Here is a 22,449-nt window from a genome sequence, read left to right as displayed (position 1 = left end):
AAAGTTAAATGTAGAATTACTGTGTGACCTGGCAATTTCACACCAAGAGAATTGAAAACATACGTCCACATGGAAACTTGTACACAAATGTGCATAGCAGCATTATTCACAAAAGCCAAAAAGTAGAAACAACACCAGTATTCACCAACTGATGAGTGTATATTCAGCCACAGAAAGGAACGGAACACTGGTGCGTGCTACAAGGTGGATGACACCCCAAAACCCAACACATGATTCCATTCTGTGAAATGTCTAGAATAGGCAAATCCATAGAGATAGAAAGTAGATGAGTGGTTGCCACAGATTGGAGGAGAGAGGGGAATGAGTATGGGCTTTCACTTTGGGGTGATGACAATGATTTGGAATTAGGTGGTAGTGATAGTTGCCCAACTCTGAATATACTAGAAACTACTGAATGAGACACTTTAAAGGGGTGTATTTTATGGTATGCGAATTACCTCAATGTAGCTGTTATAAAAATATATAGCTTAAGTATGTCATATGCAGTTCTGAGCTTAATAGTGAGCCCTCTGACAGATCCGTGCTGAAGATGTGTGCAGGAGAAGATAGAGCTGCATTTATGATGACACGGTCACCTATGCCCACAGTTTGCTTTTTCTTTTCTAGCTCTTTCCTGGCTTTCTTTTTATGGTTGCTAAATCTAAAGATTTTTTTTCTTTTTTGAAATGAAAAGTGCTTAATTTGATACCAGTTTCCTGCTTGGTTTTGTTGAGTGAAGAGCATAAGTGAACATGAAAGAAGGTATGGTAAAGATCAGTGGTGTACTCTTTACATTTTATCATTATTTTTTTTAATCTAGTGATTTAGTTGAATGGACTTCATTGAAAGATTTAGATGGGTAGACTTTCATGTGTGGTAGTTGTTTGAAATGGGGTGCACTGTGGGACTTAACATGAAAATTTACAACCATAGGAAGATGTCTATAATATGTCCGTTCATTGCCCTGAAACACAGTTTTTTTCTCTTTGGAACTAATATTAAGTGGAGGAAAGACCATTTTAAATAGCAGATCTCTAAATTACAATGTTTTTAATTGTTAAAAATTGTGACAAAATACATATAACATGAAATTTACCATCTTAACCATTTTTAAGTGTGCATTTTGGTAGATGGATTTTTTTTTCTGCTTCTACAAAATAAGTCATGGGAATTTTGATAGAGATGGCATTAAATATTTATAGATTACTTTGTGTATTATTGACAACATCTCAATGATATTAGTCTTCCAATCCATGAATATGGGGTATCTTTCTATTTATTTACGTCTTCTTTAATTTCTTTCAGCAGTTTTGTAGTTTTCATCATACTAGTCTTTCATCTTTGTTAAATCCTAAATTTCTTTAATGCTTTTATAAGTGGAGTTTTTAAATTTCTTTTTTGAATTTTCATTGTTAGTATATGAAAATACAACTGACTTTGTGTGTTGATTTTATATTCTACTCCTTTGCTGAATTTGTTTATTAGTTCTAACAGGGTTTGTTTCTGTGGAATCCCTAGGCTTTTCTACATGTAAGATTATATCACTGGTAAACATAATTTTACTTCTTTCTTTCCAATTTGATACCTTTTCTTTCTTTTACTTGCCTAATTGCTCTGGTTAGATCTTCCAGTACTATGTTGAATAGAATTAGCAAAAGCAGGCATCTTTGTTTCTGATCTGAGAGGAGAAGCTTTCAATCTTTTGCCACCAAGTATGATGTTAGCTGTGGGTTTTCTATAAATGGCTTTTATTATGTTAACATAGTTTCCTTTTATTCCTTGTTTTTTGAGTTTTTATCTGAGTTTATGAAAGTGTGTTGAGTTTTGTCAAATGCTTTTTCAGCATCAATTGAAATTATGTATTTTTCCCCTTCATTTTGTTAATGTGGTTATATTACACTGATTGGTTTTCATATGTGAAATCATTCTTGAATTCTAGAAAAAAACCTGATAGGTCATGGTATATATCCTTTGAATATGCTGCTGAATTCAGTTTGCTGTATTTTATTGAGGATTTTTACATCAGCGTTCATAAAGGATATTGGTCTGTAGTTTTCTTGGTCTGTGTCTTTGGCTTAGGTATCAGGGCAATGCTGGCCTAGAATGAATTAGGGAATGTTCCCTCCTCTGGTTTTTTTGAAGAATTTGAGACCGTTGTTTTTTTTAATGTTTGGCAGAATTCATCAGTGCAGCCATTAGGACCCAGGCTTTTCTTTTTTGGGGAGGTTTTTAAAAATTTTTTTTCCAGTTTTATTAAGATATAATTGAGGTATGTCACTGTATACGTTTAAGGTGTACAGTATAGTTGTTTGATTTACATGTATTGTGAAATGATCACAGTAAGTTAGCATTTATCATCTCATGGAGATAAAACAGAAAGAGCAAAAACAGAAAAATTTTTTCCTGTGATGAGATTTCTTAACAGCTTTCATGTCATACAACAGTGTTACTGTAGTCATCATGTTGTACATTACATTGTTAGTATTTACCTTATAACTGGAAGTTTATACCTTCTGACCACCTTCCTCCAGTACCCTCTCCCTGCACTCTCTGCCTCTGGTAACCACACATCTGATCTCTTTTTCTGAATTTGGATTTTTTTTTTTTTTTTTTTATTCCACATATAGGTGAGATCACAGAGTATTTGTCTTTCTCTTTCTGATGTATTTCACTTAGCATAATACCCTCAAAGTCCATCCATGTTGCCACAAATGGCAAGATTTCCTCATTTTTTGTGGTTGAATGATATTCCATTGTATATATTGTATATATGCACTATTCATCCATCAGTGGATGCCTAAGTTGTTTCTGTGTCTTGACTATTATAAATAATGCTGCTGTGAACATCAGAGTGCAGATACCTTTTTGAATTAGTGTTTTTGTTTCCTTTGGTTAAATACCTGGAAGTGGGATTGCTGGATCATATGGTAGTTCTGTTTTTAATTTTTTAAGGATCCTCCATTATGTTTTCCATAGTGTCTATACTTGTTTACAGTCCCACCAACGGTGCACCAAGGGTTCCTTTTTCTCAACATCCTCACCAGCATTTGTTACATCTTTTTAATGATGGCCATTTTAACAGGTGGGAGGTGGTATAGTTCATTGTGGTTTTGATGATTTGCATTTCCACGATAATTAGGATGTTTAGCATCTTTTCATATACCTGTTGGCCATTCATCTATCTTTGGGGAACCGTGTAGTGAGGTCTTTTGTACATTTTTAAAAATTGGATTATTTGGGGGTTTTTTTTGATATTGAATTGTATATGTTCCTTATATATTTGGGATATTATCCTTTTATCAGATGCATGGTTTGCAGATATTTTTTTCCCATTCTTTAGTCTCTTTTCACTTTGTTATTTCTTTTGCTCTGCAGAAGCTTTTTAATTTGATATAGTCCCACTTCTTTTTGTTGCTTGTTCATTAGGTGTCATGTCCAAAAAATCATTGCCAAGACCCATGTCATGGAACTTTTTACCTGTTTTCTTCTAGGAATTTAATGGTTTCAGGTCTTACATTTAAGTCTTTAATCCAGTTTGACTTAATTTTGGGGAGAGGTATAAGATAGGGGCATAGTTCCATTATTTTACATGTGAATATCCCATTTTCCCAGAACCATTTATTGAAGAGACTGTCTTTTCCATTGAGTATTCTTGGCTCCCTTGTCAAATATTAGTTGACCACATATGCTTGGGTTATTCTAGACTTTCTGTTCTGTTCCATTGATCTATTCATTTTTATGCCAGTTCCATGCTGTTTGGATTACTGTAGCTCTGTAGTGTAGCTTGAAATCTGGAAATGTGATGCCTCACTCTTTATTCTTGTTTATTAGGATTGCTTTGGCTATTTGGGGTCTTTGCAGTTCCATATAAATTTTAGATGGCTTTTTATACTTCCGTTAAAAAAAAAAAAGCCATTGGAATCTTGATAGGGATTGCATTGAATATATGGATGGCTTTTGGTAATATTGATGTTTTAACAATATTCTTCCAGTCCATGAATGTGGGATACCTTTCCATTTATTTTTCATCTTCAATTTCTTAAACCATTGTCTTACAACTTTCAGAGTAGAGATCTTTCCCCTTCTGGGTTAAGGTGATTCCCAACTATTTTATTGTTTTCAATGCTATTGTAAATGGGATTGTTTTATTTTTCACATAATTTATTGTTAGTTTATAGACATGCTACCGATTTTTGTATGTTAATTTTGTTTCCTTCAACTTTATTGTGTTTGTTGATTAGATCTAACAGGTTTTTTTTGTGGAGTCTTCAGGATTTTCTATGTATAAAATTATGTCATCTGCAGATAGAGACAATTCTACTTCCTTTCCATTTCTGATGCCTTTTATTTCATTTTCTTGTCTGATTGCTCTGGCAAGGAGTTCTTAGTACTGTGTTGAATAGGAGTGGTGAGACTGGGGGGCGCCTGGGTGGCTCAGTTGTTAAGCATCTGCCTTCGGCTCAGGTCATGATCCTAGGGTCCTGGGATCAAGCCCCACATTAGGCTCCCTGCTCAGCAGGAGGCCTGCTTCTCCCTCTCCCACTCCCCCTGCTTGTGTTCCCTCTCTCACTGTGTCTCTCTCTGTCAATAAATAAATAAAATCTAAAAAAAAAAAAGTGGTGAGGTTGGGCAGCAGAAAAACTTTCAATGTTTCACCATTGAGTATGGTGTTAGCCATGAGCTTATATAAATAAGGCTTTTATTATGTTGAGTTATGCTCCTTTTATACTTAAGATTTTTTTATCATGAGCAGATGTTGAATTTTGTTAGATGCCTTTTCTCTCCTAGGACTTTTTTTTTGGTCTTTCTATAAATGTGGTGTATCACATTGATTTACAGATGTTGAACCATCCTTTCATCCCAGATGTAAATCCCTCTTGATCATGGTGAATGATTCTTTTAATGTGCTGCTGAATTTGACTTGCTAGTATTTTATTGAGAGTTTTTGCATCTATATTCGTTAGGAATATTGGTCTATAGTTTTCTTTTCTGATATTGTCCTTTACTGGCTTTGGTTGCAGAGTCTGCTAGCCTCCTAAAATGAGTTTGGGAGTGTTCCTCTTCATTTTTTGGAAGAGTTTGAGAATGATTGTCATTAATTCTTCTTGAAATGTGTAGTAAAATTCACCAGTGAAGGCATCTCATCCTGGGCTTTCCTTCATTGGGAGATTTTTGATTACTGATTCAATCTCCTTACTGGTAATTGCTATTCAAACTTTTTGTTTCTTCCTAATTCCATTTTGGTAGTCTGTATGTTTCTAAGAATTTTGCCATTTCCTCTAGGTTGTCCAGTTTGTTGGTGTATAGTTGTTCATAACAGCCTGTTACGATCCTTTGTATTTTTGTGGTGTCAATTATAATGTCTTCTTTTCCATTTATAATTTTGATTTGGGTCCTCTGTCTTTTTTTCTGTGGTTAGTCTAGCTAAAGTTTTGTCAACTGTGTTTGTCTTTTCACAGAATCAACTTTTAGTTTGGTTAATCTTTTCTATTGTTTTCCTGTTCTCCATTTCATTTATTTTTTCTCTAATCTTTATTATTTCCTTCCTTCTGCTAATGTTGGCCTCAGTTATTGTTTTTTTTCCCTGGTTTCTTAAAGTGTAGTTAGGTTGTTTATTTGGGATCTTTCTTCTTAACGTAGGCATTTGTTATGAACTTCCCTTTTAAAACTATTCCGTAAGTTTTGGTATGTTGTATTTCCATTTTCATTTGTTTCAAGATACATTTTTATTTCCTGTTTAGTTTCTTCTTTGATTCATTATTGTTCAGGAGTGAGATTTTCAATGACAGATGCAGTCTCCTTACTAGATATCAGATTTTCAATTTCTTTGGGATTCAGTCTTGGTAGGTTTTCTTTTTCTAGGAATTTGTCTTTTTTTTTTTATTATTATTATTATTTTTTGAAGATTTTATTTATTCATTTAGAGAGCATGCACGTGAGCACAAGTTGTGGGGGGAGGGACAGAAGATGAGGGAGGGGGAGAAGCAGACTCCCTGCTGAGCAGGGAGCCCGAAGTAGAGCATGATCCCAGGACCCTGAGATCATGACCTGAGCTGAAGGCAGACGCCCACCCAACTGAGCCACCCAGGTGCCCCGGAATTTGTCTGTTTCATCTAGATATCTAATTTTTTGGTGTACAGTTACTCATAGTACTCTCATAATCATTTTTATTCCTGTAAAATTGGTAATGTCCCCACTTTTGTTTCTAATTTTGAGTCTTCTCTTTTTTTTCCTTAGTCCACTTAAAGACTTAATTTTGTTAGTCTTTCTGAAGAACCAATTTTTGGTTTCATTGATTTTCCCAATATATTTATATTCTATTTTATTGATCTGCCCTAATGTTTATTTTTTTCTTCCTTCTGCTAGCTTTGGGTTCAGTTTGTTCTTTTTCTACTTCCTTAAGTTGTGAAGTTAGGCTGTTGATTTGAGATCTTTCTTCTGTTTAAATGTAAGGCGTTTATAGTTATAAATTTCACTCAAAGCCCTGTTTTCCTGAGTCCCATGAGTTTTGGTATGTTGTGGTTTTATTTTCATTCATCTCTTAATATTCTCTGATTACCCTTATTTTTTTCTTTGATCCATTGATTATTTCAAAGTATTTGTTTAATTTCCACAGATTTGTGAATTTTCCAGTTTTCCTTTTGTTGTTGATTTCAAACTTCATCCCATTGTGGTCAGAAAAGATACTTCGTATGATATCTATCTCATAACATATATAAATATGTATCTCATATGAATATATAGACTTTTTTAGATCAGACTTAGGTTAGCAAAATTGAGCAAAAGGTTCAGAGATTTCTCATTTACCCCCTTTAAAAAAATCTGCGAGTTAATTTGTGGCCCAGCAGATGATCTATGCTGGAAAATCTCCCATGTGCACTTGAGAAGAATGTGTATTCTGCTGTTGTTGGGTAGAGTGTTCTGTATATATCTCTTCTATCTAGTTGGTTTATTGTGTTATGGTGTTCAGGTCCTTTCTTGTTTATCTTTTGTCTGGTCATTTTAACCATTCATTATTGAGAGTGGGGTATGAAGTCTCGGTTATTGGAGAACGGTTTATTTCTCCCTTCAGTTCTGTCAATTATTGCTTTGCATATTTTGAAGATTTTGTGTAAGAGTACAATTACGAAAACCAGGAAATTAACCCTACTCCATAACCTACAGACCTCATTCAGATTTCATCAGCTATCCCATTAATGTCCTTATTTTGGGACCAGGATCCAATCTAGAATCATAGGTTATATTTAGTCACCGTACCTCCTTCATCTCCGTTAATCTGGAACAGTTCCTGAGTCTTTGTTATTTATAACCTTGACACTTTTGAAGACTACTTTTTGTTATTTTTATATTATTATTTTGCAAAATGCCCCTCAATTTAGGTTTACATGCCTTTTTTCCCCCCTCATGATTAAAGACAGTGTTTTTTTGGCAAGAATACCAGGAGGGCAATGGTGTGTCCTCAGGGCATCACATTAATAGACACATGATGTTTATATGTTTCATTACTGTGGATCACGTGGTTAGGGAAGTGTCTGCCTGGTTTCTACACTGCTGTACTGTTTCCCCCTTTTTAATTTAGGAGATATTTTGAAAATATGTAATAAATATGTTGTTTCTCTTCATAATTTCCCTCACTAATTTTAGCATCCGTTAGAATTCTTGCCTGAAACAATTATTGTTGTGTTTACCAAGTGGTGATATTTTAATCATTTTTTCTACAATTATTAATTGGAATTCTATAGAATTCCCCCCTTCTCCCCCATTCATTTGTTCAGTTGTTTATTTAAATCACTGTAAACTCGTGGATGTTTGTTTTAGCCCTTGAGTTATAACCCATCACTACCATTATTTATTTTGTTGCTCAGATTGTCCCAGGTTTGGCCATTGGAAGCCTCTTCAGGTTTCTCCTATGTCCTTGTGACATGTCCCCATTATTTTTGAGTTGTTTTTTTTTTTTTTCCTTAGGGCACCATAGGATGTTCCAGGTTCAGTTTTAGATGGTATTTTTTTTTTAATGTGTGGTTTGCATTTTGAATTATTTTTTGCTTTTTTTAGGTATGAAGATACGTGGGCTGCACTTCACAGAAGAGCCAAGGAATGTGCAAGTGCTGGAGAGGTAAAGAACTGGCTAATCTTATACTTGTGGGAACAATATCTGTTTGCAGTGCTAAAGGCTAGTTTTTAAGGAATTACATTTGGGACTACATTAAAATATTTTACAGGATATCTGCAGTTGAATTTAGTAGTTGATTATGAAGCTCCCTCAATTACATTTTTGTAATTTCTCTAAACTAAGCCTAAGATTAAAGAGTTTATGAGTTTTATTCTCAAGTCACAAGTAAATATCTGGCTCATCTAGGTATAATGTTTTGAATTTGAGATGCCTAAAATCATTAATTTGCTTAAGAAATAAATGTAAATGTTTCAGGGGTCATCCTCAGTTCACTCAGAAGAGCAAACTATTTTTTAGCAGTATGTGTAGAATGTATAATGAATAAAAGTGACTTGTAATTAAAAGTATTTGGGACATGTACTGAAAGCTTTATTAGCCAAGATCAAATACTCTGTGCTATTGATGTCAATCAAACTTACTTCTCTCTAAAAATACTTATGTGATTCTGACTTTTAATGAATTTAAACTGACTTTCTTTATCACTTACCTAAATTAGTGAAGCTCTAACAGTTACATAGAGTAGAGTAATACATGTGATGAAAGTTAGACATTAGTGTTTCTCTTAGAAATTACTGAAAAGGGGGAATGAAAGTTTTGGTAGTAAGGCAGACCGGGTACTTTGAAAAGCTCTGTAGCTATAAAACACTTAAATGCTGGGTAGATTTTTTAAAAATTATTTAATACATTAGGCTCACAAAAACTAAGGGAGATCCTAAAGGGCCAAAAAAAAAAAAGGAAAAAAAAAAAAAAGAACAGGGAACTGAAATCAGAGTGGTTTAAAAAGTCCTGTGGAAGCTGGGGTAAAATACTAAAATAAAAGCTTCCAGGATTTATGGAGAAAGGAGACTTTGTGGGGAACTGGATCTGAGTCTTCTGCACAGAGCTCTTGAATCTTTGAAGTAGCTGCATCCCTCAGTGAAAGGTGAAGGTAGGAAGGAAAAGCTCCCTGTCTATAAAAAGAGGCAACACGGAAACCTCTCTATCTTCATAACAACTTGGAATAAATACAGTCCCCTTTCTAGATTTATTACTGTCGCCTTGGCCTCATTTCAGTGTGGGGCTCAAATTTATACTTCCTGCACGACCGAGAATGAAAGGACCACAGGTGACTTTGTTCTTTGACACCCAGCAGAAACAAACACAAATGCTACATGGATAAAACTGTGTAAACCTGGGCCCCTCAGTATTTCTACCGATTAATTTTCTACCACCCCTCTAAAAAAAATTAGCAAACACACAAAGGAATATATTATCAAAAGTTTGAGAGGCACCAGAACCAAAGAGTAAAATTTAGACCTACAAAGGACATTAGGTATTGCACCATTGGGTACAGACTATTAAATAGGTAGATGCAAAGCCTTTTAAAACTTTTAAAGAGATAAAATATGGATTAAAAAATGAGTAAGGAATAAGATTTTATCAAACATGACTTTAAAAATTCACTGACATTAAAAACCCCCCAAGGGGTATATAATTGCTTCAACAGCAATTATATACAAATGAAGAAAGAACATAGTGATGTAGAAGGAATCTCTGAGATAAGTGGAAAATATGAAAGATGAGTTAATAGAGAATAGTTCTAGAAGATCTTGAGGTTGAACCAAATGAGATGACCAATATTAGTCTAATTTTGATCTGTAAAGTTAGAGTTTCATATGGGTCAACTTATCTAATAAACATTCTAGAAAGAATGAGGGAAAGACAATGTAGGAGAAGATCAATATACAAAAGACAAATAGAATTACAAGGAAAAAAACAGATAAATCCACAATCAAAATGGGAGAATTTTAATACCTTCCTTTTAATTGAGAGGGAAAAAAAAAAACAGGTAAAATAAGTATGGATATAGGAGATTTAAATAATGTGATTAACAGACTTCACTGGATGGACAAATGTAGAATACCATCCCAGCAAATATAAAATACAGTTTCCTTAAAGCGTATTTTTGGAACACGTAAAAATTGACCAGGTACTGAGGCATAAAGCAATCCTCAACAAGTTTCATGTAAGTGAAGTCATACAGAATATTCTCTGATCTCACTGCAAATGAAGCTGAAAGCCAGTTCAGGAAAACAAGACTCCGTATGTTTGGAAATAAAAAATATTATGAATATTTATGGCTCAAAGAAGGAAAAGTATTGAAAAATTTAAGAATTGAAGGGAATGTAACCAGTTACCGCACAGAGCAAGATTAAGAGTTTATGAACAATTCTGACAAATTTGGAAAGTTAGATGAAATGGCAAAAATCGTAGAAATTTTTACCAAAACCAATTCTAGAAGCAATTCAAATCCTAAATAGTATTATGGTCACTAAAGAAATTATAGTTAGTTATTAAAATTTTTTTTCTGCTTAAGAAAGCACCAGGTCTGCAGAGTTAGATAGGAGAGTACTATCAGACTTTCAGGGAATCCACCATTTCAGTGTTAGATAGACTTTTGCAGCAAATGAGAAAAGAGGAAACTGTGCCCAGCTCATAATGAAACCCAACAAGGGAAGTATGAGAAAGTGACATCGAAGTCCAGTCTCATTCATGAATATAGATATAAAAATTATAAACAAAATAAAGTCGTCATCTCTCACCTAACTTGTGTTATGAGTTTTATTCTCAAGTCACAAGTAAATATCTGGCTCATCTAGGTATAATGTAACCCAAACCCTCAACCAACTTGCCTAAGCATATTTAAAACCAGCAAAATGTCTACATGTGAGTAGCAATCTGTTAGGGTATAAAGTGCTCAAGGCATAGTTTTCTGATTACCAAACCTTGAACGTTTATAATAAACAGTTGCTTATGTGCAGTAATGGGGCCCCTCAACACTAGCAACGCGCAAGGCCTGCATCTCCTTTATGGAGGTGCTCCTCATACTGTCTCGTGATTATGATATGCTGACAATTGTATTTGAAATATAATTTGAGAATCTTCTTTCACATTGTTTTAAAATGTGTATCAAGCTTAAATATAAAGTTTTCTTATATAAATATTAGCCAGAACTTTGTATTGTTATGTGTATGTCCTGTGAGGGCTGGATGATAGAAGGCATTCTGCCAAGGAGGCATTCTGCAGTGTATGGTTGTGTTGGCAAACCCAGCAGTGCATAAAAAACAAAATACTTCAGGATTGAAAAGTTGACATTAGAGATTGTTTTTTTTTAAGAGAGAGAGAAAGTGGGGGGAGGGGGGGAGCAGAGAGAATCTTAGGCTCCATACCCAGCATAGAGCCTGACTTAGGGCTCAGTCTCATGACCCTGAGATCATGACCTGAGCCCAAATCAAGAGTCGAACACTTAACTGACTGAGCCACCCAGGCACCCCAACCTTAGAGGTTTTTTAAATGCAATTGACCGCATTACCATATTAAAGGAGAAAAATATATGATCGTCAGACGCAGAAAATACAGTGGACCAGTTGTACAACATAATATAATCAAATGTAGAAATTTAATAACATTAAGCATCTATTTAGAGTAAAATAATTTAGCAGGTTTTTGTAGAGGGTAACTTCTTTGTCCTGATACCTACCAAAACCTGCAGTATTTGACTTGCAGTGCATTGATCCCATATTCAACCATCTTACTAAATACTCTTTTCTTTCTTTTCTTTCTTTTTTTAAGATTTTATTTATCTACTTGAGAGAGAGGGGGAGAGAGCATTGGAAGAGGGGAGGGGCAGAGGGAGAGGGAGAAGCAGGCTCCCAGCTGAGTAGGGAGCCCGACTTGGAGCTCGATCCCAGGACCCCAGGATCATGACCTGAGCTTAAGGCAGACACTTAACCAACTGAGCCACCCAGGAGCCCCTAAATCCTCTTTTCTAATAATTTGTATTTGGGTGTGGGAATTCTTTTGTGTAGATGGTAGGTTTTAATTTCTTCCCTCCCAACGTGTACAACTTCCATCTCTTCATCATGTCTTTGTACACTGGGTAGAACCTCCAGTATAATGTTGAATAAGAGTAGATGAAGAACTTGATTCACATTTTGGCTCCATCAGAGTTGAATGTGAAAGGGAAATTACATCTTTTGGGAAACAGTAGAAGACCTTTAAGACCTCAGAGTAGAGAAAGATTTCTTAAAGGAAGGCATTAAAAGCACCAGTCAAAAATATTAATAGTTTTTGGGGCACCTGGGTGGCTCAGTCGTTGAGCGTCTGCCTTCGGCTCAGGTCATGGTCCCAGGGTCCTGGGATCGAGTCCTGCTTCGGGCTCCCTGCTCCGCGGGGAGCCTGCTTCTCCCTCTGCCTCTGCCTGCTACTCCCCCTACTCATGCTCGCTCTCTCTCTGTCAAATAAATAAAATCTTTTTTAAAATTAAAAAAAAAAAAGAAAACACACATTGGCCTTAAGTAGGAGTTGAAGTTGGAGATACCTCTCCAACAGCAGCTGTGCTCCAGGGGATATCTCTAGAGCATTGCCTCTCAGGCTTTCCCCGATAATGCTGGTGTGGCACATACTTCCTCTGGTAATGTTGCCAAGGACTTATTACATAGTACAGATGAGGCTACTTGAAGTCAGAGGTAGCTGGGGGGGCGGTCTGATGACCCCAGTCCTGTTGAGCCGCTCTTGTCAGATGAGAGCGGTACCTTGGATGCATCTGTAACTCATTTGTGAAACTTGCACTTGTGCACCAGGAGATTTGTACCAGAACGTTTGAGCAGGTTTTTTGAAACTTTAGACAGTCACACAGTCCATCTACAGAATAAATTACAGTGTTATTCACAAAATCAAATACCATACAGCGGTGAAAATTAGTGAACTGCAGCTGTGTGAATCAGCATGGGTGAGTCCCACAGTGTTCAGTGAAGACCGTATCCTGTAGAGGAGCTTTAACAAATAATTCTTCTGATTGTAAGAAGTATTTTATAATAAAATATATAGGAGAAAGAATTTCCTGTAAGATATGTTGTTGAGTTTATGCTATTTGGGGATCTTAAATTTATTGATAGAGTTATTTTAAGATCCACATCTGATCAAAAGTGCCTCTGTTGCTTTCCAGAAATACAGTACTCAGCTTTAAAATGAAAATTTAGGGACGCCTGGGTAACACAGTTGGTTAAGTGTCTGACTCTTGGTTTCAGCTCAGGTTGTGATCTCAGGGTCCTGAGGTTGCTGCCTGTCAGATCAAGCCTGCATCGGGCTCCATGCTCAGCGTGGAATTTGATTAAGACCCTCTTTCCCTCTCCCTCTCCTTCAGCCCCTTCCCCCAGCGTGCACATGCTGGCTAGTGTGCCCACTCGCGAGCGCTCCCTCTCTCGTGTGTGCACACACACGTATGTGAATAAATCTTTTTAAAAAATTTTCGTTTTTTTGTTTAAATTCAATTAACATACAGTGTACTGATAGTTTCAGAGGTAGAGTTCAGCGATTCATCACTAGCATATAACACTGAGTGCTCATTACATCAAGTGCCCTCCTTAATGCCCATCACCGAGTTACCCCATGCCCCCAACCCCTCCCCTCCAGCAGCCCTCAATTTGTTTCCTATGATTAAGAGTCCTGTGGTTTGTCTCCCTCTCTGATTTCATCCTGTTTTACTTTTTCCTCCCTTCCCCTACGATCCTCTGTTTTGTTTCTTAAATTCCACATGAGTGAGATCATATGATAATTCTTTCTCTGACATGTTTCACTTAGCATAATACCCTCTAGTTCCATCCATGTTGTTGCAAATGGCAAAATTTCATTTTTTTGATGGCTGCGTAATATTCCATTGTATTTGTATACCACATCTTTATCCGTTCATCTGTCAGTGGACATCTGGGCTCTTTCCATAGTTTGGTTTTTGTGGACATTGCTGCTGTAAACACCGGGATGCACGTACCCCTTTGGATCACTACATTTGTATCTTTGGGGTAAATACTTAGTAGTGCAATTGCTGGGTCATAGGGTAGCTCTATTTTCAACTTTTTTAGGGACTTCCATACTGTTTTCCAGAGTGGCTGCACCAGCTTGCATTCCCACCAACATTAGAGGAGGGTTCCCCTTTCTCTGCGTCCTCGCCAACATCTGTCGTTTCCTGATTTGTTAATTTTTGCCATTCTGATTGGCGTGAGGTGGTATCTCGTTGAGGTTTTGATTTGGATTTCCCTGATGCCGAGCAATGTTGAGCACTTTTTCATGTGTCTCTTGGCCATTTGGATGTCATCTTTGCAGAAATGTCTGTTCATGTCTTCTGCCCATTTCTTGACTGGATTATTTGTCCTTTGGATGTTGAATTTGGTAAGTCCTTTATAGATTTTGGATACAGCCCTTTATCTGATACGTCATTTGCAAATATCTTCTCCCATTCTGTCGGTTGTCTTTTGGTTTTGTTGACTGTTTCCTTTGTTGTGCAAAAGCTGTTTATCTCGATGAAGTCCCAGTAGTTCATTTTTGCCTTTGTTTCCCTTGCCTTTGGAGATGTGTCTAGCAAGAAGTTACCGAGGCCGAGGTCATAGAGGTTGCTGCCTGTGTTCTCAAGGATTTTGATGAATTCCTGTCTCACATTTAGGTCTTTCATCCATTTTGAGTCTGTTTTTGTGTATGGTGTAAGGAAATGGTCCAGTTTCATTCTTCTGCATGTGCCTGTCCATTTTCCCCAGTACCACTCATTGAAGAGACTGTCTTTTTTCCATTGTACATTCTTTTCTGCTTTGTTGAAGATGAATTGACCATAGAGTTCAGCATCCATTTCTGGGCTCTCTGTTCTGTTCCATTGATTATGTGTCTGTTTTTGTGCCAGTACCATGCTGTCTTGATGATGACAGCTTTGTAATAGAACTTGAAGTCCAGAACTGTGATGCCTCCAGCTTTGGTTTTCTTTTTCAACTTTACTTTGGCTATTCAGGATCCTTTCTGGTTCCATACAGATTTTACGATTATTTGTGAAAAATGCTGATGGTATTTTGATAGGGATTGCATTGAATGTATAGATTGCTCTGGGTAGCATAGACATTTCAACAATATTTGTTCTTCCAATCCATGAACATGGAACATTTTTCCATTTCTTTCTTCTTCAGTTTCTTTGATGAGTGTTCTGTAGTTTTCAGAGTACAGATCCTTTGCCTCTTTGGTTAGATTGATTCCTAGGTATCTTATGGTGTTTGGTGCAGTTGTAAATGGGATCAATTCCTTATTTCTCTTTCTTCTGTCTCATTGTTAGTGTATAGAAATGCAACTGATTTCTGTGCATTCATTTTATACCCTGCCACTTTGCTGAATTCCTATATGAGTTCTAGCATTTAACGTAGTTTCTCTGTTGTTAGTTTCCCCGTCTATAAAATGGCATAACAACACCTACCCTGCTTACCATACGAAGTTGTTTGGAAATCACATGAAATTAAGTACCCCAAAGCATTGAACTGTTGAGTTTGGTATTCAGCATCTTTTGTCTTCATGCTCCTGCTGCAGTGTCCACCAGAAGGAATTTTGGAATGAAGTGCTGTGGGTTTGTCTTAACTGCTTAAATTTGATTTCCTGGTATTTGCTGGCTTTATTCATAATTGTTTATTTAGAGGCAGAAAAATTGGCCTTTTTGTGATAGATCATTTCTTATTAAGTAAAGTTTAAGTATAGTGTTTTAGAACGTTTTTTTCTGCTAGCTTCTCACTTCTTCCTTTCACACACCTCTGTAGCACATTCCCTAGAATACTGATTGAGGGCCTGGACTTGAGTGTCAAATTCCGTGGGATTGATGTCAGTCCACTGTGGCCCTTGGGAAAGAGACATAACTTCATTACACCTTAGGGTCTTCATCTGTAAAATGGAGGTGGTAGAAGTGGTCTAAACAAGATAATATATATAAATTACTTAGCACAGGGCTTGGCACATCGAAAATGCTCAAAATGTTTTTAGTATTATTGCATAATTATCGATAATGATTCTGAGAATCCATTCATTCTCTCATTCTTTTATTTATTTATTTTTTTAAAGATTTTATTTATTTATTTGAGAGAGAGAATGAGATAGAGCATGAGAGGGGGGAGGGTCAGAGGGAGAAGCAGACTCCCTGCCAAGCAGGGAGCCCGATGCGGGACTCGATCCCGGGACTCCAGGATCATGACCTGAGCTGAAGGCAGTCGCTTAACCACTGAGCCACCCAGGCGCCCTCTCTCATTCTTTTAAATAAAAATGGCATTTTAATGTATTCTTTTATTTTTCTGTGTATGCTTCTTCTACCCTGTATTGAGAGTATAATTTTCAGTTTTGTGGAAGTCATGAACTAGATTGCAGTTGTTATAATACTGATATTGCACTTTAATTTTCAGTAAGAAATGGTTAATATCAAAAAATTGTTCTTGATTTTTCTAATTAACCTAATTAACCAGGGTAGTTAAGATTTAACTGACTTTATAAAAAATATATATATCAGGAAAAATAGATTTTATTTATCCTCAAATCAGCCCTTGTGAAACTTTAGAGTTTAAAAACTGAAGCTAAGAGAATTTGGGAGACTGCTGCGAGGCTATAAACATGAAGTGGGCAGGATTTGTTTTGTTTCATTCACCATTACATCTCCATAGCCTAAACAGTGCCTGGCAGACAGGGAGTGGTCAGCAGAAGTTTGTACAGATGAATTTTATGAATGCAGATCCTTGTGTCAAGCCTTAATTTCCTTATTGCACAGCTAGATATGTCAGCGTTGCTCAGCATTTCTTAAACTACTCTTAGGCATCTTTATAAAACTGGTTGGCAATATGCGTTTTTAAGTATACAAAATTAATGAGCAGTGCAGCTTGAGTAAAGCTTGGTGTCACCTCTCCAGCTCAGCAGAGGCTTGTCCAGGAGAGGTGATGTGGTCTTCTCTCCAGTGTGGGCTGGAAAGCAGTGGGGAGGTGTGCGAACCAGGGGACGCCGTAAGGAAACCAGGCGTATTTTAACCTCTCTGTCAGAGCTTAGTTCTTTTGTTGCCATGTTGGGAATTTCTAGAATATTAAAATGTAGAAACCGAAGCAATCTAGAACCACATACAAATAATTTTGCATCTAATTTTGGTATTTTTATTTCTCTAAAGTTCTTTGTTACCTTAGTGGGATTCAGTAAGAATTTGTTGGGGCACCTGTGTGGCTCAGTTGGTTAAGCAACTGCCTTTGGCTCAGGTCATGATCCTGGAGTCCCGGGATCGAGTCCCTCATCAGGCTCCCTGCTCAGCAGAGGGTCTGCTTCTCCCTCTGCCCTCTTCCCTCTCGTGCTCTCTGTCTCTCATTCTCTCTCTCAAATAAATAAATAAAATCTTAAAAAAAAAAAAAAAAAGTGGTTTCCTTAAAAAAAAAAAAAAAAGAATTTGTTGTATTCAGGGGTGCCTAGGTGGCTCAGTTAAGCATCTGACTCTTGATTCTGGCTCAGGTCATGATCTCGGGGTCTTGGGATCAAGCCCTGCATGGGGCTCTGCGCTCATCAGGGAGTCTGCTTGTTCCTCTGCCCCTGCCCCCATGCTCATGTGCACACATGTGCACGCACTCTCTCACTCTCTCAAATAAATAAAATCTTTTAAAAAAGTCTTAAAAAAAGAATTTGTGGTATTCATGTTCTAACTCCAGAAAAATCTTCATCTTGGAATATGTAAAATGTCTTTTTTTTTTTTTTTTAAACTTAACTGTGAACTCTGATTTACAGGTAAAATTCAAATGCATTTTCTTCTGTTATATAATGAATTTTGCAGTCTTTGTATTTATTGTATTACTGTGGTTATCTTCCATAATTCTTGCTTATCATTGGTGGTGTTTTCAAAAGATGACCTCTCCCTGCTCCTTCTAAATCTTATTCTAAGCCCTTTCCCTCCCACCATGTTAAAACCAAAACAAAATTGTCTGGGAGAAACTGATGTCTGTCATTTTCTCTACAGTCTTCAGTAAAAGAAGTTAGCATTCCTTCAGGCCAGTCTAGTATATCACAGCCCTGCTATTAGGAGCCCTTTACAGCTGAATTCCTTCTTTGTTAACATAAGTGCTATTTTCCTTTTTTCCGGAATCCGTCACTTGCCTTAATTCTTTCACGTACAAGTACTGTTTACCTTACTTTATGCACTGTGTTCCTGTTTAAATATAAATTGAATCGTATATATTCTACATGCGTTCAGTAACTTTTCTGTTCAAAAAAGTCCTTTTGTAAAGCAAATAATTACCTGGTAATTGTGGTTTGGGTTGTTTTTGTTTTCTTTTCAGTTGTTAGTGTTGGGTTTTTGATTTATTTTTTCTAGATTTGGATTTTCAAATACATGGTTTACTTAAAAACGGTATAGTTAGAAGTGATTCCTAAGGTCAGTTCTGAACTTTCTCTTATCTGAGTTAAGATGCAGTGAGACAAGCAGTAATTTGAGGTTTTCTGCCCTGAATGTTAAGTTGGTACTTTTCTAAGAAAGAAAACAACTCCAGTTTTCTCTGGGGTGTCCTGTTGTGGATGCTCAGTAGAGGGGTTTTAAAGATAACAGTGAGTAACTCTCATTCTGCCAACTGTCATTTCCTTGTGCCTGAAATCTGTTTTGACCTTACCCTTGCTTCTCTGTGTTGCAGCTGGTGGACAGCGAGGTGGTTATGCTTTCAGCACACTGGGAAAAGAAGAGGACGAGCCTCGTCGAATTACAGGAGCAGCTCCAACAGCTTCCCGGCTTATTAGCAGATTTAGAATCCATGACAGCAAATCTGAGTGAGTTTTATGTTTGTATCTGTACATCACTTTTAGGAATGAGAAATTCAAAGCCCTCTAGGAATACATTAAATTCTTGGTAAATATGATTTTTTGGAAAAGAGTTACTTATAGTTAATTTCATGTCTGATTAACAGAGGATTGGACAGGAAATAGTTTTAAAGTATAGAAATTATTTCCAAAATATACCACTAACCTTTTCTGCCTCAGTTCAGCTCTGGAAACACAATTATAATTTGTTGGTTCTTAGAGTGACTCAGGGTTGTGTGTGTGACATTGGATCTCAGTTTAAAAGTATAAATATATAGGGGTGCCTGGGTGGCTCAGTTGGTTAAGCATCCGACTCTTGATCTCAGCTCAGGTCTTGATCTCAAGGTCATGAGTTTGAGCCCCACATTGGGCTCTATGCTGTGCATGGAGCCCAATTTAAAAAAAAAAAAAAGTACAAATATATAAAATAAAAGGGGTTATAGTGACTTTGTTCTGGTTGTAGAATGTACTCTGGAAGTTATTGCTTTAAAAATTAGGTCTGCTTAAAGCTTCATATCTTGAAATGTGTTTTTTTTCCCTCCTTGAACACTTGAGAGATGAAACAAATCCAGGTAAATCAGGGTGTGGAAGTTCATATTTTTTTGTTTTCATTGGAACGAGTTATGCTGATATTCTTTATTTCTTGGGCTTATAGTCAAAAAATTCCCTTTTGTGTTTGATAGTACCACATGATAGGATAATATCATGGCTCACTCTTTTCTGACCAAGCTTAAGATCTTAGTGACGTATAAGAGGTAGGACTATCTACATGGGAGATAAACTTCCTGGGCCAGTAACCTGATTCAGTCTTATAGGTAGGAAGGTACGGGTACCTTATCATTTCTTTCTGTTTTTTAATATTACCCTTCTTAAGCAAAACCAAAATGATTTACAAAGCCGGTAATTAGTAAATCATAAAACAGTTTTTTGTGTGTGTGGATGAAATGGACCTGAATGGTATTTGGGATACTGTTGCTGATAACAGTAACTAACATTTACAGCACCTATCATATGTCAGAGACTGTGAGGTGCTTTACGAACATTATCTTTAATCCTCACATGAACCCTTTAAAAGTAGCTATTATCATCCCATTTTATAGCTCAGGAAAGTGAGGCTCAGAGAGACTGTGACCTGCTCAGGGTCACACAGTTAATAAGATGTGGATCCAGGATTCCAGTCACAGTGATGGTGTCCTGAGCAGGGAATGAGGCAGGATGGCAACTGTCAGTAGTCTCATGAACTGTATGCTCTTTTTTTTTTTTTTTAAGATTTATTTTATTATTTATTTGAGAGAGAGAGAGAGCATGAGTGGGAGGAGCAGAGGAAGAGGGAGAAAGACTCTCAAACTGAGCATGGAGCCCAGTGCAGGACCTGAGATCACCACCTGAGCTGAAATCAAGAATTGGACACTTATCAGACTGTGCCACCCAGGTGCCCCTCATGAACTGTATTCTGAAAGCCGTGATTACCTTCTGGTATCAGTGTTTTGTTATTTCTGAAAGCGGGGCATGAAAAAGAGACCCTGGGTCTTCAAAGAAATGTAAAGTAGCTGTGATTGTCCTCTGCCCCACTTCCCTCTTGTGGGTATAGTAATGATCCTTGTCCAGCCTTTGATAGCTAACTAGAGAAAGAGCCTCTGAGACATTTGGGATTTTCTTTTTAGCCACTTTATTTTGACTTATCTTCCTGCATCTGTCTGAGTCATTTGCTTTAAATTGGTTGTGTATTTCTTTGCAGATACGAAAACCTCCCTTCTTTTTTTCCTAGCTGGGAGTACTTTGTTTGATACCACTTTTGTTTGATACCACTTTTCTGAGTAAATGCATTTTGCTACAATTCTAATTATTCTCCTAGGTAATTCTGCTTGGGAAATGCAGTTTATATAAGTCTTCCTTAACATAGAATGTACAGGCCTCAGATATTGTGGGTTTGGTTTCAGACCACTGCCGTAAAGCAGATACTGCAGTCAAGTGAGTCAAAGGAATTTTTTGGTTTCCCAGCTTATATAAAAGTTATGTTTACACTATACTGTAGTCTGTTAAGTGTGTAATGGCATATGTCTAGAAAAATTATGTACCTTAATTAAAAAATACGTCATTGCTGGGGCGCCCGGGTGGCGCAGTCAGTTGGGTGTCCGACTCTTGGTTTCAGCTCAGGGTCCTGGGATCGAACCCTGCATCGGGCTCTGTGCTCAGTGTGGAGTCTGCTTGACATTTTCTCTCCCTCTCCCTCTGCCCTTCCCTCTCGTGCTCCCACGCACTCTCTTTCTCTAACATAAATAAATATTTTAAAAAATACTTCCTTGCTGAACAATGCTAACCATCATCTGAGTTTCCAGCAAGTGGCGATCTTTCTGCTGGCGGAGGGTCTTGCATCCATGTTCCTGGCTGCTGACTGATCAGGGTGCTGGCTGCTGAAGGCGGGGTGGCTGTGCCGAGTTCTTAAAATAAGACAGTAATGAAGTTTGCTTCATCCGTTGACTCTGACTTTCATGAATGATTGCCCTGTAGCTTGTGATGCTGTTTGATAGCATTTTACCCACAGTAGAACTTCTTTCAGAATTGGGGTCCATCCTCTCAGACCCTGCCGCTGCTTGATCAACAAGTTTATGTAATATTCTGAATCCTTCATTGTCATTCCAACAGTCTTTGCAGCATCATCACCAGGAGAAGCTTCCGTCTCCGGAAACCACTTTCTTTGCTCATGCATAACAAGCCTCTCCTCACGAGGTTTGATCATGAGATGGCAGCAGCTCAGTCCCATCTTCAGCCTCCACCTCTAACTCTAGTTCTCTTGCTGTTCCCACCACACCTGCGGTGACTTCCTCCACTGACGTCCTGAACCCCTCAAAGTCATCCATGAGGGTAGGAATCGACTTCTTCCAAACTCCTGTTCATGTTGATATTTTGACCTCTTCCCATGAATCATGAATGTTCTTAGTGGAATCTAGAATGGTGAGTTCTTTCTGGAAGATTTCCAATTTGCTTTGCCCAGATACACCAGAGGAATCACTATCTACGGCCTTACAAAATGCATTTCTCTACCTACTCTAGCCTTACAAAATGCATTTCTTAAATAATAAGACTTGAAAGTTGAAATGACTCCTTGATCCACAGGCTGCAGGATGGATGTTGTGTCAGCAGGGATGAAAACAACATACATCTTGTTGTCCATCTCCACCAGCTCTTGGGAGACCAGGTTCATTGTCAGTGAGCAGTCATATTTTGAAAGGAATCTTTTCTCCTGAGCAGTAGGTCTCGACAGTGGGCTTAAAATACTCAGCAAACCGTGTTGTAAACAGATGTGCTGTCATCTAGGCTTTGTCGTTCCATTTATAGAGCACAGGCAGAGTAGATCTAGCATCATTCTTAAGGGCCTGAGGATTTTCAGAAAGGTGAATGAGCATTGGCTTCAGCTTCAAGTCAGCAGCTGCTTTGGCCCCTAACAAGAGAGTCAGCCTGTGCTTTGAAGGCAGGCATTGACTTCTCCTCTCCAGCTATGGAAGTCCTGGATGGCATCCTCTTCCGACTGAAGGCTGCTTCATCTGCATTGAAAATCTGTTATTTGCAGCTATCTTCGTTAACTCTCCCAGTCTGGAGAACTTGCTGCAGCTTCCCCAACAGCACTTGCTGCT

General features: G+C 37.4%; 1 protein-coding gene across 1 annotated transcript in view; it reads left to right on the top strand.

Annotated features, from left to right (window-relative positions):
* DTNBP1 (dystrobrevin binding protein 1) overlaps positions 1–22,449 on the top strand; it is a 121,628-nt gene that overhangs the window by 8,617 nt on the left and 90,562 nt on the right. Inside the window, exons 4-5 of the mRNA XM_034985717.1 lie at positions 8,056–8,116; positions 18,652–18,784. Coding sequence (XP_034841608.1) covers positions 8,056–8,116; positions 18,652–18,784 — 194 coding nt within the window. The remainder of the gene's footprint in view (positions 1–8,055; positions 8,117–18,651; positions 18,785–22,449) is intronic.

Source organism: Mirounga leonina, unplaced genomic scaffold (genome assembly GCF_011800145.1).
Source record: "Mirounga leonina isolate KUSES-001 unplaced genomic scaffold, KU_Mleo_1.0 Mir_366, whole genome shotgun sequence".
NCBI classification, from domain to species: Eukaryota; Metazoa; Chordata; class Mammalia; order Carnivora; family Phocidae; genus Mirounga; species Mirounga leonina.
Note: the sequence above shows the minus strand (reverse complement) of the source record. Positions and strands in the feature narration are given on the sequence as shown.